Source organism: Carcharodon carcharias, chromosome 15 (genome assembly GCF_017639515.1).
Source record: "Carcharodon carcharias isolate sCarCar2 chromosome 15, sCarCar2.pri, whole genome shotgun sequence".
NCBI lineage: Eukaryota > Metazoa > Chordata > Chondrichthyes > Lamniformes > Lamnidae > Carcharodon > Carcharodon carcharias.
The window spans coordinates 45,583,740-45,600,064 of NC_054481.1; the positions used below are offsets into that span (position 1 = coordinate 45,583,740).

General features: G+C 43.1%; 1 protein-coding gene and 1 non-coding gene across 2 annotated transcripts in view; both read left to right on the forward strand.

The window, feature by feature from the left end:
- Positions 1-16,325, forward strand: part of radil (Ras association and DIL domains) — a 141,579-nt gene that overhangs the window by 121,599 nt on the left and 3,655 nt on the right. Inside the window, exons 10-13 of the mRNA XM_041206925.1 lie at positions 305-495; positions 5,579-5,993; positions 7,625-7,755; positions 8,180-8,319. Coding sequence (XP_041062859.1) covers positions 305-495; positions 5,579-5,993; positions 7,625-7,755; positions 8,180-8,319 — 877 coding nt within the window. The remainder of the gene's footprint in view (positions 1-304; positions 496-5,578; positions 5,994-7,624; positions 7,756-8,179; positions 8,320-16,325) is intronic.
- LOC121288732 lies at positions 15,407-15,567 on the forward strand. Its single transcript, XR_005945418.1, has one exon. It is a non-coding gene; the product is annotated as a U1 spliceosomal RNA (small nuclear RNA).

Consider the following 16,325-nt stretch of genomic DNA (forward strand, 5'->3'; position numbering starts at 1 on the left):
TAAGTCTTGTTTTATGGCTAGTCTATGTCAGTATTCTATTCATATCCAACATGTTGTGAAATAGACCAGTACTTCTATTAGTAGGTTTTGACTCATTTTTCATTAGCTTGGCACATCCACATTGGAACATTTCCCAAACTCAGCTAAGTTGCTCCAAGACCATTAGAAGAAAGTCATGAAAAATGGATCAAATGTCATGGAAGAAAGTGGATACCATTCACAAACTGCAGATAGGCAGAACAAAGCAAAGTTTAATTGTATCCTTCTATGAGTGATAAGCTCCTGTATATTTTCTGTTCCACAGAGGACATTCTGTTGAATTTTGATAAATATCCTCCATTACTGCTGCCCACCAGCAACTTTAAGGTGGATCTGGAAGCAGAGACCATAGATGACAACATGTACAGACACTTACTGTATATACGTCACTTCCTTTGGAGCCTACGCACCAAATTCCAGCTGACCAATGGATATTCCATAACTGAAGAGTTACAGGTAAAGGAAGCTATTACCTTACAGCCCAAAGAGCAATACACATTACAAGATGACAAAGTCCGAAGCAAGAATTTTCCTTGAATTTCCATAAATTCTCCAAATGAATTCTTTCAGACTGTGTGGGGTATTACAATCCTGACATCAATTTTCACTTCATTCAGACACTTGCAATGTAAATCCAGATAGTGTCTGAACTACAAAACAGTTGGATTGAGATACCCTGAAATCTCTCACCACAAATCCAATGTGGCGTCAAACTGAGTCCTCTATGGATGTGCTGAGCACTTTTTGTAAACCTATCAGCAATTAATTCAAAATATTTAAACAAAACCAATCCATATTCCAGCATCTTCACTGTCTAAACATTGAAAATCTAACTGCTGGGCTCTGTGCATGCATGCGAGCACATCTGCACAGTTAGAATTTCAGCCAGCCAGTATAAGTAGGTGCTTGAAGCTAAACTCCAGCTACCAGTCCAAACTGATAACAAAAGGTGCATTTAGCTGTAGTTATATATGTTGTAAAGCCATACATCACATCTTTTAAAAGAGTTATGCAGTTATGCAGAGCTCATTAGCCATACATGGAACAACGCACAGCTTAATAGTATTCTCCCAGCCCTCAACTCTTCTCTAATTGAAGTTTGTGCGTCCTACAGTTAAATCGTGCTGCAAACAGAAATGGATATTTTTTCCTTGCATGAATAGCTGGAACTAAGGCAATTTAAAATAATGGCTAAGAAAGGACTATCAGAGGAGAATGTAGCTCAATTTCCATTAATTTGGTTCAATGAGATTGTACTTTTGCAGGAGCATTATTTTGAAAAAGGAACAAGAAGACACCACAGGCTTTATTCAAAAAGGTCTTGGAGACCATGTCAGAATTCAATTCATTTACTTCTGTTTGGATATTGAACTGAAGCGATATTTGGGTACGAATGAGCAAATTATACTCCCCCTCTTACCCTTTTAGTACTTAGTTTGCTAAAGCTTTAACATTTCAATATTCTACAGGAAAGATGGCTGGCATCTGGATAGATTAGCTAACTATCAGTAGATATTAACTATTTCACCTTTTAAACTGTACTGGCATTCTTTTTATAAAGATCTAGTATTAATTATTTTTTAAATTGAAAATCCAGAGATGAAAAAGAGAAGTCATAGAGCTCAGTGGGGCCCAATAATGAGTGGACTCCCATATGGCTCCATGCTGGATTCTTGCAGGTGCAGCAAACAATTAGGAAAGCTAATAGTGTGTTAGCCTTTATTGCAAGAGGAGTTGAGTACAGGAGCGAAGTCTTACTTCAATTGTATAGAACCTTGGTCCTTTAATTACTTAATTGACCCTGTCAATGGCCTCAACTGCCCATTGACAGGTCAGCGGGCGTGCAGCTGATTTTGCTGTGCCCCTGTCTAGCTGAAAATTTAAATGGGGCCTGGTGACATCGGGAGTTCCACCCGACATCACCATGCGTCATTTTATGCATCGGCGAATGGGCCCCACCCCGCTCGCGAATGCATAAAATCCTGCCCATGGAAACCTATAAAATACTTAAAGGGCTAGACAAGGTAGATGCAGGTAAGATGTTTCCCCTGGCTGAGGAGTCTAGAAGCAGGGAGCACAATTTCAAAATAAGGGGGAAACCACTTAAGAGGGATGAGGAGAAATTATTTTACTCAGAACTTTTGAAATACTCTGTCCCACGTGCCTAGGGAAGCTCATTCATTGAGTATGTTTAAAGCAGAGATTGACAGATATCTAAATACCAATGACATAAAGGGGTGTAGGGATAGTTTGTGAGAAAAGGCATTGAAGTGGATGATCAGTCATGATCGTATTGAATGGCAGAGCAGGTCTGATGGGCTGAATGGCCTACTATGGCTCCTATGTTCCGATGTTTACTGTTATCTTTATCTTGAGGATGGCACTAATAAGTATGTGCAGTGCAGGCAATCATGAATGTACATGAATGGGTTCAGAAATAACAGATATGATTTAATAATAAAAACAAAAATCTGCAGATGCTGGAAATCCAAAACAATGTGGAAGGGTCATGAGGACTCGAAACGTCAACTCTTTTCTTCTCCGCCGATGCTGTCAGACCTGCTGAGTTTTTCCAGAAATGATTTAATGTTGGGGAAGTACAATTTTTAAAAGTTATTCTTTCATGGGATGTGGGCATTGCTGGCAAGGCCAGCATTTGTTTCCCATCCCTAATCGCTCTTGAACTGAGTGCCTTGTCACACCATTTCAGAGGACCGTTAAGCCACATTGTTGTGGGTCTGGAGTCACATGTAGATAGCAGATTTCCTTCCCTAAAAGACATTAGTGAACCAGATGGGTTTTTACAACAATCATCATTAATGAAACTAGCTTTTCAATTCCAGATTATTAATTTAATTTAAATCATCTGCCATGGTGGGATTTGAACCCTTGTCCCCTAGAACCTTAGCCTATGCTCTGGATTACTAGCCCAGTGACAATACCACTGCACCACCAACTCGCCTTTTATGCACATAGGACAGGGCAGCTTGTAGCATATCTATTCCATGCATTGCCGTACATTAAAAATAACAGGGTAGGACAAGAATGGGGGTGGTCATTGATCAGACACAATGTTAGCCTATTATAGTACAAAATTGTATGGCTATCGGTTTTCACTTTGTAGTACTGGAGCCAGTTTGGTCCACACATCTGTTGGGATATTGAGGCTATGAGAGCAGCTTACTTTATCTCTTACTTGTGACTTCCAAGACTTGGAACTAATCATTCTGAATAAAAAATAATGCGGAGGAAATATGATGATAGTCTGGGAAAACCCTCCACAACTACAGTTTTGAAGTTTTTTTGGATAGTGCTCAAGATGGAATGTTTAGTAAATTAAGAGGGCATACATATGTAAACAATGATGCCAAGAATTTTAATTTTTAAGAGCGTTGTCAAACAGATTGTTAGGATTATGTGCCATAAACATTGTTACATTACAGTCCTTTAAGGGACTTGGTAAGTCTGAGTGTGAAGGGCATTGAGAAATATCTGGTGTGTGTGTGGGTTAAATAAATTCAGCTAGCACTGAGCCATTGCAACCCTGGTGTCCCAGAGCTTGCACAATTGCGTAACAGAATTATAAGAATTTTACAATTTCCTCCCGAAATTAGCTAGGTGTTTTTTTTTTCTCTCTTTTTGCCTGATACAGGAGTTAAAATTAAACTAGAGGTTGGAAGGGCAGTGTAAGAGATCATACCACTGGTGGGTATTAACAGTAATTCTTACCTTTCTCAAATATTAATTTCATGACTCAAGGTCCAGAGCTCAGAGACACCAATTTAATTGTAATTCATAGGCAAAATGGGGTGGGAAGATGGGGAGGAAATCATGACAACAATACAACTTTCATTTATATACATACTTGAACATGTGAGAACAGAGAAGCCCAGATGCTTCTAGATTTACATTTCAAGGAAAGAATCTTTCCCAAACCTGCTGGAGTCTTCACTGACTGGAAACACACTCATAACAGCATGAAATCATTTTAAAATCAAATGAACATCAGTTTCTAGTGAATAAAATATTGTTTTCAAGGGATTGAAGAAAAAAGGGATTGAAGGACCCAAATTTCTGATCGCAAAGCATTTCTGCCAAAAGGAAATGAAATATCTTCTGCCAAACTGCAATGTTTTCTGATCAGTGACGTTTGGCTTGGCATAGCCTCACTATTCGTTCCAAATCTTAGCAATCAGATCCTCAGTAAACATACTCTTCTTCAATTTGCCTGTGATTTAAATATCCATTTGTGATTTCTAAACTGGCATCTTTTGGATCCCATCAGCTTTTGAATTCACTGCATAGTGTCCATGGCTGCAATTATATACTGCTTAGTGTGAACTCAAGTTGTAAGATAATCTTCTGGAGGGGGACTATAGGTGAAGCCCTTGCTTCCTGAAATGCAATGCCACCTTTGTGCTGATGCACACAAAAAACTATTTGCATCAAAAAGGTGGCAGTGTGACTGCATCTTTTGAATCCCATCAGCTTTTGAATTGTCTCAGTTCATTGCTAATTTAGTTATTACATACAATAGCATAGAAACTGCAACATGGAAACAAATCTTTTCAGCCCAACCAGTTCATCTTTCACATGAGCAGTAATCGTAATCCTATATGCTGTTCTGTTCCCATTGTCCTTTAATTCTCTTTCCTTCAACCACTTATCTAACCTATTCTTAAAAGTTGACATGGTCTCTGTTTAAATCAGAAACTCTGGCAATGCGTTCCACAGCCTCATGCTTCTGTGTCAAAAAAGTTTATTTTCTCTGTCTTAAATCTTTTGCATTTAATCTTGTATGTATGTTTCCTCAGCCTAGATCCCTTGACTTCTAGAAACAGCCAATTCCTATCTAATCTGTTTTGTCCCTTCATAATTAAAAGAAAAAGCAAATCCTTCTATAATCTCGTCTATTTAATGATCACCCCATAAACTATGTTATTTCCTGTCCTGGCCACTTATATGTAAGAGAAACCAGGCTGTAAAGGGGCTAAACTTCCTCCCTTCTCAGTGTTAAACATGAATTACGTGTAAAAAGGGCCCAAAAGGGTTTCTTTATGTTTTGAGCCAAAACAATGTTGTTTTTATGGGCTTAATTGACTCATTAATTTCTATGATGAAGCGTGTAATCATATTCAAAGTGATGCTTCTTGGGATGAAGGGAGCTGATTTCATGACCTGGGAAAAACTGAGTCAGTCATGTAATGAATAGTTCTTGTGATAACATTTTCAAATTCAACAGCCATTTCAAGGACATAATTTAACAAAAAAAAACCAAATGATTGTATAAGCAGGTTACAGACAACATTGCCTTTTGCATTGTGGAGATGATTTTCACAGTTAACCTGTCACTAGTTAATTGTCTGTTCTTCCTTACTTGTGAATTGAACTGAATATGCCAATGTTCTTCAATCCTTTATGTTGGGGCTAGGCTGCCACCTAGATCTGTATTCTACTGCCCCTATAAGATTTTGTATGGACTTTGTATGTACCAGGGAGGTTTTGGAGGTTTCTTTCTTCCAATTTGTATCTCTTACAGACTGAATTTCCAGTTTCTCACAGCTGTCACCAGCTGTCTACAGGCAATCCACTTTCCAGTCTCAAGACTCTGAATCAGCAATCAGACCGAAGCAATCACCCAAATGGTAATTTTGACACAGAGACAGACGGTCGAAGCTCGAGCACATCCTGGGTCAATGGATCACACATTAATCCTTGCCACGAACTTAAAGAAAAGCTACACAACCTACAGCTACAAAATACTCTGGGAAGGCACAGGGCCCCAGGACAAAACATGCAGCCAATAGATCTTTCCTGCCTTTTAACTCCTCCAAACACACCTTTGAACTCTGACCTTGCACGCAATGATTGTGTACAAACTAATGGAGGTGGTAGAGATACATCAAACACCAGGAGAAATGGTATCTACAGAAGCGCATCCAATGATGGGGAAGGTAACTGTCAGAACTATGAGGTTTTTAGGGATTTTTTTTTACTCCACTGATAGTCAAAATGATTAGTCAACTCTGAAGCACAAAATATGGGATCGCATTTATGAACCCAGGTTATTCTAAATATCCAACAAAATTCAAAACTGCACAATCTGTGAGGTTGAAGTGAACACCTGAAAAATGGGGATTAGGGTTTATTCAAAATTAAACTGAACTGCCAAAACAAACATGGAGCAGGAATGCCAATAAAGAATATAAATCATATTATTGAGGTTTCAAGTACCGAGTTCACAATATTTACTCACAATGTCTTAACCGGAGTTTTATATTATCCACCACTACTTGCTGAATTGAATATTACCCCTATAAATTTGAAATTTATCATGCAGCATTGGCTGAATTGACTCATACAGAAGACTAATAATAAATTTATATACTACCTCTTAAGCCACAAGGGAAAACCATGAAAAATAGATTTTGTATCCCCAAATTATTGAATGTGTAGTCTAAATACACAATCCACAATTACTCATGTTAACTATAAGTAGTATCATGGAGATCTCTGATAGACATCCCCTTATATTAATTTTCTAGCTTTTTTGTTTTCAAATTTTCAAATTATGTCAAACTCTCACCAAATACTTAGCACTGATAAACCAATGTAATGTAACATTGAAGGCTATCAATTGTGGTTGAGGTGACCAAGCAGGATGTAAATAAATGATCTCTGTCTGTCTGATGGACACCAAGCAGAAATTCAGTATAAGTAAGGGAGAGGCTACCAAGAAAAATACTGCAACAGTTCAAAAAGGAGCTGGTTGAGTTTTTTGCTGTGGCTAATATCACTGCCTATATCAGCTTAATGGGATGTTACTATTTGTTACTGGATGGAATATACCGCATGGTCACTGTGATCTCAAACTGATTTTGATTGCCTGAGGGGATTGGAGACTAATGGTAAAAAGGGGCAGTGTATAAGGCTTATGCTTTACTATGGATAGTTTGAGACGGGATTTTTGTGCTTTCATATCTGATATATAAAACTTTTGGTTCTCCACCAGATCCATTGATCTGCAGCTTTATGTAAAATGGAAGTTATAACCTTAAAAAGTAAACAATGTTCAATAATTACACTTTTTAAAATAACAACTATAATTTCACTGTATTTATATTATTCCGACCACCTGTCTGTTAACTGCATTTATTTATTCATGCCCTTGATTTTAAATACTACTTTCCATTAAAACATTACAATGTTTCTGCTGCATAAAAAATTGAAAATATATATTTTTTAAATTGCTAGGGTTATACAGTAAATATAGTCAATTTCAGGCATCCATCCAGGTCATCACTGTGTTGAAGGAGTATCATCAGACTGCTGCTCTTTCTCTTCTAGAAGATCCAACTGCCTTGTTGTTTTGGTCCGGTATGACTATAGTTCAGTTCAAATTCAGAATTTAGATTTCTCCAGTATAGGTGAGATTTTAATCCTGAGTGAATTAGCATTCATAATGAAGTACATTAGCATGTACTTTTTCCAGAACTAACTAGAGACCGCTTTATCTATAGGATATAAAGTTGGTTTATAAACATTGCCTAATACCAGGTGAACGCTTGCATTTTTTTTCAATCAGGAAGAGCCTACAATTTACCAACACCAACATCTTCCAGCCTGAGTTCAGGAGAAGATGATCAATGTTGTGTGTTTGTGGTGGAGCTGGAGAGAGGGCCCATTGGCTTAGGAATGGGACTGATTGACGGACTGGTAAGTGAGACGAACCATATATTAATCAATAAGAGCAATGACATAGTATTTATATTCACCAATAAATAATGGTACAATAACCATTCAAAATGTATAACATATAATTAACTCTAACAGTTTCAATATTTGTTCTCTGAGATTTGACAAAAATATCTGTAATCTCACTTGATGAAAAACTCAGAACTTTCCATTATTTATTTTACCATTAAAGTGGTTTGCATAACATATAGTGAACCACCATTTTTTGCCTAAATCCTTGATATATTAAACCAGCTAGGTGACACAGCAGTTGAGATTCTTCTTTCACAGCCTCAAAGGGGGTCTGAGTTTGAGTTCCGATATTGAAAAATACTTGAATCGCTAACCACTGTGAGCAGGAACAGGTTTTGATGCCTTTATACCATTACACCCATCTCGTTTGCAGCATACGACCTTAAATTCCCCTGGGATCTACATTAGAACCCTGTTACCTGACAGCCCTGCAGCCTGTGATGGAAGACTCAGGATCGGTGACAGAATCCTGGCAGTAAATGGAACCAGCTTAATTGGAGCAGACTATGAGAGGTAATCACTGAGCTTTAGTTTATTTCTGGTGTAATGAAATTTAAACACTTTTCTCCACCCATCCCTCAGCAAATCCATCCTATTAAAGTATCCTCAAATTCTCTTACTGATTCCCCCCTCCCCCACCAGAAATAAACTCTCAACAAAATAAAGTCTTAATGCCTTACTCAGATATTATTGTGAACTAAAACTGAGAGCAGTTTTAATTTGTGTTACTGGAACCTCTTGTAAATACACTTACAGAAAAACACACACACAAATTTCCAAAATGAAAAGCTCAAAAAATACATTACAAAGAAAGAGGGTGATATCCAGGCTGAGGTGAGAGAGGAGGTAACTGGTACACTAGAAGAATTTTCAATTAAGAAAGAGTGGGTTTTAGAAAGGCTATCTTTACTTAAAATAGATAAGAAACTAGCACCAGACGAGATGCTTCCAAGAGTACTGAGGGAGGTGAGAGCAGAAATTGCACAGGCACGAGTGATAATCTTCCAGTCTTCCTTAGACGCAGAGGTGATGCCAGAGGACTGGAGAATTGTGAATGTTATGAATGTTCAAAAAGGGGTGCAAGGATAAAGCTGGCAACTACAGACCAGTCAGTTTGACTTCAGTGCTAGGGAAACTTCTGAAAACTATAGTTCGGGAAAGTCAGTAATCACTTAGACAAGTGCAGGATAATTAAGGAAAGCCAGAATGGATTCATTAAGGAAAATTATGTTCAACTGACTTGCTGAAGTTTTTTGAGTATGTAACAGAGAAGGTTGATAAGGGCAAAGCTGTTGATGTGGTGTAAATGGATTTTCAAAAGACATTTGATACAGTGCCACACAACAGACTTGTGAGCAAAATTCTCACTCATGGAACAAAAGGGAAAGTAGGCACTTGGATAAGAAATTGGCTGAGTGACAAGAAACAGAGAGCAGTGATAAATGAAACAAAAACAGAAAATGCTGGAAAAACTCAACAGGTCTAACAGCAAGCATGGAGAGAATCACAGAATTGTTACAGTGCAGAAGGAGGCCATTTGGCCCATCGTGTCTGCACCGGCTCTCTGAGCATTGTAACTTGGTGCCACTCTCCTGCCTTTTCCCCGTAACCCTGCACATTGCTTCTATATAAACAATCTCTATTGCCCTGTTGATTGCCTCAGTTGAACCTGCCTCCACCACACTTCCAGGCAGTGCATTCCCGACTCGAACCAGTCGCTGTGTGAAAAGGTTTTTTCTCACATTACATTTACTTCTTTTGCAAATCACTTTAAATCTGTGCCCTCTCGTTCCCTCGATGAGTTTCTCCGTATTTACTCTATCGAGCCCTCTCATGATTTTGAACACCTCAATTAAATCTCCTCTTCACCTTCTCCTCTCCAGAAGAACAGCCCCAACGTCTCCAAACTATATTCATAACTCAAGTGTCTCATCCCTGGAACCATTCTTGTAAGCCTCCTCTGCACTTTCTCCAATGCAATCACATCCTTCCTATAATGTGGTGCCCAGAACTGTACTCAATATTCCAGGTGAGGCTGAACGAATGTCTTATATTGAGGGAACAGCGCCACTAATTGGAGAATACCCATATTGTAACCAGTGGCCCAGGAAGGTGGTTTGCCTCCTTTTAAGGCAATATACAAATATAAGTGGAGGACAGTATTTATCAGGTGCCTTTTCTCCATCTAGAGGGATAGTTAAGCATGTTCTACAATACATGAGAAAAAGTGACCTATTTAATGGAAAAATATTATGAACAGGGTGATGTTATGATTTTTAAAAATGAGTTTATGTGACTATGAGAGGTAGTGCTTGATGCCAGCTGGCAGCATGTGATCAAATGCTCACCTGGCTGGCAAGAGACCTTTATACATTTCTGCTAGGGAAAGGTTGCTCAGCAATGGCTATAACTAATTGAACCCTATAAATACGGGGTACCTAACACAATTTGAGTTCTGGTGAAGGGTAGCAAAGAAGGAATAGTTATGGATTGGATGTTCTTCACCAAGAGGATCCTATTCAAGGTGTGTGGTTTTGAGGCTGTGGTGATCTACTGCCTAAGGACTTGCCCAGCGCTGGATTTTTTGATGTGACGTTCAAGCAAGTGGCAGCTTGTGTCAAGCTCCTGAAGGTGTTGGAAGAGAAGAGAGACCTGCTGAAGATGAAGATCCTGAGGACGGAGCCGCTCTTTGCTCTGCCGTTGCAACGGGACCAGGTAGCGACGGTGCATCTTTAAAATCCCTTCGTCCCTGCCGCTGACATGCTCACCTTCCTCACCAGGTACTTCGATAAGGTTGGGAGCTGCACCGCGGTTAGAGATGATTTGGGGATCTGGACATGCAAACGCCAGGTTTGGACCGATGGTAAGGGAGCCTCTTCCATCCTCCTTCCAGATTTGCTATCGGGGGAAGCCATGGCTACCTTGTCTACACTGAGCAGCCCAAACTTTGTCGCTCATGCGGCAAGTCTGGTCATGTGGCGGCCAACTGCAGCGCCATCCTCTGCAAGAAATGCAAACAGGAAGGGCACCAGACAAAAGACTGCAAACAGGCTAAGTGCTGCAACCTGTATGGCGAGGCAAGTCACCTCTGCAGGACCTGCCCCAAACGTTGCCGTCCTTATGCACAGGCAGCCAAAGGCAACGAGGGGGAAGCAGAAGAAATGCCTCGTGTCACTCCAACCACCAAGGTCCCCAGGGAGAACAACGGGACAAAGGAGGACACAGAGAGAGATAAGGTGGAGGAAAAGATTGGGGCAACAGACAGTCAATCAACAACACTGCCCCCTGAACCTCCCACTCCTCAGGAGAGCGAATCAATGGAGGAGGAGGAGGAAGCAGTGGAAAAGCAGCAGGGGGAGTGGCAGCTGGTGAAGAGAGCCAAAAGGAAGAAGGGGCTAAGAAGGAACCAAGCCATTTCCCAGACAAGAGGTGTCTCTCATCCGACACGGATAACAAGGGCAGTAGCTCTTTGGACGAAGAAGGGCCAGGGCGGCACCGACAGAAGAAGCGGCAAAATGCTAGGGAGTTGGAAGACGAGACACCCAAGCTCCGGAACATTGGAGACAAAGAGGAGACCAGTGCATCCTAACTTTGCCCACAACCCGAAGAGGCCAGTGCACCACAGCCCCAGGAATCTGGGAGCAGTGAGGCGCTCAGCGCACCCCAGCTCCGGGAAGCCGGGAGCAGCAATGCCCCAGAGGGGGAGAGGATTGGAGAAGCTTCTCCAATGAAGGTCATTTCAAATCCTGCACTCTGCACGGACCCCCAGATGCCACCCGAGCAGAACACTGCCAATGGGGAGGTACTTTTAGGCTTTTGATATATCTGTTAGTAGATGTTGATAAAATGTTTCCCCTACAATTAGGGCAGGTTCAGGGCAGTTTCCTCAGCCCATCCAAAGTAAGGCAATTTGAGCACACTACGGGCATGAAGGAGCAGACTAAAGGTCTGGGACTCTCAGAGACAACAGGTTTGGTAAGAGAATAAATGCTTTAAAATGGGTTTAAAGATTGTATCCATAAATGTGCGTAGCATTAAATCTACTACGCAACGTGTTGCGACCTTGGATTACCTTGCCGAGGTCAAAGCTGATCTGTTGTTTCTGCAGGAGTGTGCGATACCGCACCTCAGCTCCTACAGCAATGGTCACGATGGTGGTCCCATGGGCCATCGATCTGGTCGGGAGGAAACGTCTCTCATTCCTCCGGCCTGGGGATCCTGCTGCGGGGAGGCAACTGCAGCGTCTCTGAGGTTAAGGAGGTGGTGGGCGGGCACCTCCTCATAGCAGACGTAATGTACAAGAATGCTCCACTCCGGTTAATTAACATGTACACCCCATCACAAGGGGCTGAGTGGCTGGAGGTTTTTCAGCAGCTCCCACTGCTGCTGGCGACCTCCAGGCTGGTCATCCTGGGTGGGGACTTCAACTGCATCATTGATGCGGCTGGACGATCCAGCAGGGCCGACAGCAGATTGGATGCTACGTCCAGATCCCTGATGGAAACAGTAAAGAATGCCAAGCTGCACGATGTCTTCAGCAACCCTGCAGACGGAGCGCAGCGTAGATACACTTGGTTATGGCCAGATGGGTCCATCCGTTCCAGGATAGACTTCCTGTTTGTGTCCCATGCATTCGCAGTCAGATCCACCAACGTCAAGCCGGTGTTTTTCTCTGACCACTGCCTCCTACTGGCTGACTGCCACTTAGAGAAGGACCAGAGGGTGGGCAGCGGGGCATGGAAGCTGAATGTGCAACTGCTGACCCCAGAGAACATTGAGGAGTTCAAGAGGGATTACAAAGATTGGAGCACCATGAAACCCCACTTTGAGTCACTGACACACTGGTGGGAATCGATCAAGGGAACCATCAAGAGGTTTTTCATCCTCAAAGGCACCCGGAAAGCTAGAAAGGAACAGAGGGAAATCTCCCGACTCCAGAAAAACATGCAAAATCTGCTCCGGCTGCAGTCGATGGGTGTCGATGTCAAGGAGGAACTCCAAGAGGTGAAGAGCCAGCAAGCCTCGCTCTTTGCCTCAGAGGCCTCCAAGATCATCTTCCGTTCCAGAGTCCACTCCGTGGAGCAGGATGAGACGTGCTCACGTTTCTTCTTCCAAAAGGAACATAGAGAGAGCTCTGTGATCAGCAGCCTGAAGGAAGAAGATGGCTCAGTAAAGTCATCTCAATCTGACATTTTGAGGATCAGCAAATCCTTTTATGCTGGATTGTATGACGTGAAGCCCACAGACAGCCCAGCCTCCCAGTCTTTCCTGTCCTCTATCACGGAGGTTTTAGATGACAGTACATGGGAGAGCCTGGACAAACCGCTAACTCCTGACGAACTGACTAAGGCCCTTGAGTCCTTTGAGAAGAGTAAAACTCCGGGAAGCGACGGCTTGCCGGCGGAGTTCTATTCGGCTCTCTGGGACTGGATCGGCCTGGACCTGCTATAAGTGTACGAGAGTATGCTCCTGGCTAGCAGTATGTCAGAATCCACGAGGAAAGGCATTATCACCCTCATCTACAAGCACAAGGGGGAAAGGGAGGAAATTAGAAATTGGCGACCCATTTCACTGTTGAAGGTGGACTATAAGATTCTGTCCAAGGTCATCGCCAATCGGGTCAAGTCCGCTCTGGAATTGGTGATCCACCCTGACCAGACCTGCACTGTGCCGGGCAGGAAGATCTCTGACTGCCTTGCGCTGCTCAGGGATACGATTGCCTATGTACAGGACAGGGGTGTGGGTACCTGCCTCATCAGCCTGGATCAGGAGAAGGCCTTTGACAGAATATCGCACACCTACATGGTGGATGTGCTCTCCAAAATGGGGTTTGGGGAGGAAATTCGCAATTGGATCCAACTGCTCTACACCAACATCAGTAGTGCAGTCTCAATCAATAGAATCAGATAGCTTTGCGATTAAATCTGGAGTCAGGCAGAGCTGCCCTCTCTTGCCTGTTCTTTTCATGTGTTGCATAGAACCCTTTGATGAGTCCATCAGGAAGGATCCGGGCATAAGAGGAGTGACGATCCCAGGCAGTGGAGGCACTCAGGTCAAAGCCTCCCTGTACATGGACGATGTCGCCGTTTTCTGTTCGGATCCGCTGTCGGTGTGCAGACTGATCCACATCTGCGACCAGTTCGAACTGGCCTCGGGAGCCAAGGTAAATTGTGGGAAAAGCGAGGCCATGTTCTTCGGGAACTGGGCTGACCGATCCTTTGTCCCGTTCACCTTCAGGGCTGACGGCCTGAAGGTGCTGGAGATATGGTTCGGAGGGACCAGGGCACGCGTTAGAAACTGGAAGGAGCGAGTGTCTATGGTGAAAAGGAAACTGGGCATGTGGGAGCAACGCTTCCTCTCCATTGCTGGTAGGAACCTGGTCATCAGGTGTGAGGCACTCTCGCTGTTGCTGTACGTGGCGCAGGTCTGGCCCATTCCACACTCCTGCGTGGTGGCGATCACCCGAGCCATCTTCCACTTTATCTGGAGGTCGAAAATGGATCGTGTCCGCAGGGACGCAATGTACAAGCCTTTAGATAAAGGGGGAAAAATCGTGCCCAACATTGCCCTCATACTGATGGCCACCTTTGTGTGTGGCTACATCAAGCGGTGCGTAGACCCTCAGTATGAAAACACCAAGTGTCACTACGTGCCGAGATGCTACCTGTCTCCAGTGTTGCGAAGGATGGGTCTGACCACGCTGCCGCGGAACATTCCAAGTAGTTGGACCACACCGTACTACCTGTCCCTCGTGGAAAAATTTATGCAGCAAAACAGCTTTGACCACAAGTCCATCAGGCAGTGGTCGGCACGTAACTGCTTAGAGGCCCTCCGGGTAAAGGAGAGGGTGGATCCTGTGGGATGGTTCCCTGAGCAGACTGACAAAGTCATTTGGCAGAATGCCTCATTGCCAGAACTTTCCAACAAGCACTAAGACGTAGCTTGGCTGGTGGTGAGAAAGGCCCTCCCTGTCAGATCCTTCCTACACGCCAGGAGCCTCACCCCCTCCACACGTTGCCCTCGAGGTGGCTGTGGTGGGGAAGTGACTGTTGTTCACCTCCTTGTAGATTGTGCCTTTGCAAAGAAGGTCAGGAGAGAGATGCAGTGGTTTCTGTCGAGATTCATCCCAAGCAGTTCTGTGACATGTGACACAGGACTCTGTGTTCTACGGGCTGTTCCCAGGGACACACCGAGACAAACATCAACTGCAGCTGGAGGTTCATTAACTCTTGAAAGACACTCTTTGGTCTGCCCGAAACTTGTTGGTCTTCCAGTGCAAAGAGTTGTCCCCGACCGAGTGTTGCAGACTGGCACATTCCAAGGTCCAGGATTACGTGCTGAGGGACGCACTAAAGCTTGGGGCAGCCGCCACAAAGGCGCAATGGGGAAAGGTCGCTGTCTAAGACCTTTCTGCCACAGTGCACTGAGGGACTGGGAACTGTTTAAATCCCCTCGGGCTGTACAGCTCAAAATGAATGTCTGCAAATGATTTTAAGAATCATTTATTATATTGATGCATTTCGTGATACACGTTATAAAAGTTGAACCTGATTGTATTTTTGTGATGGTGATTTTGAAATGGTTTGAAATGTTGTTGAAGATATTTTATGAATAAAGTATATTTTACAAAAAACAAGGTTCTCCCAGGATGAGGCTAGCCCATTGCACTTCGGGTGTGCTGACGCCTGCGATGTCCCCAAATGCGGGATACTCGACTGCAAAATTTGTGGTAGTGGGGGACTGCGTTCGCGCTCTCCCCAATTTACAATTCAAAAAATAGACTTCAACTTCTTTCTTCAACAAGATTCTTTATTATACGTTGTCCAATACGAGCCACAGAATACTCTTTCCAAATCTAGACTCTTTTGTTTTCCGTCCCACAACTATCCAGCCCCATTCTTTTCCTCCCTGCGATTATCAACAGGCAATTATTCCATCTCCGCATCATTTTATCACTGCCATTTGTTTTGTGGCCGCCAAATTCCACCCGCCATTTTTAACCCCGCATTTGCCCACTCCAATATTCTCTCTCAAACCCCCATATAATACCCAACCCACCATCAAAACAGTCCCTGCACTCCTTCCAGCACCACCCTCCACTCCCAACCCATCCCGTATCTCTCTGGACTTCTGTATAATATATCAGTCAGCTATTCATTCATTTACATTCAGCATTTAAAACATGCAGCTGCGAACTCTCACTATTCCAAACATATACAAGCACCCTGTCCCCATGTTCATTCTAATTACCCCCCTCCGAAATCAACAGCAGCCTCCCATCCCCTCTGTATAATCTCCCCCTTCAACAGCCCCCTCTGTGATTCCTACCTTCTCAAACTCCTGCCCCCTTCTCCCCATGTGTAAAGTCTTTCCCTGCCCCTTCTGCAGCTCACTTCCCCTGCTGTGGGTTTATCTCATAAACAGGCTTTCTATCCACTTGCCATTATTTCTTCAAGACTTCAATAGCGCAAAGTGAAGAAATAAACAGAGAAAGAAAGCTGGAGAGAGACAGAAAGAAA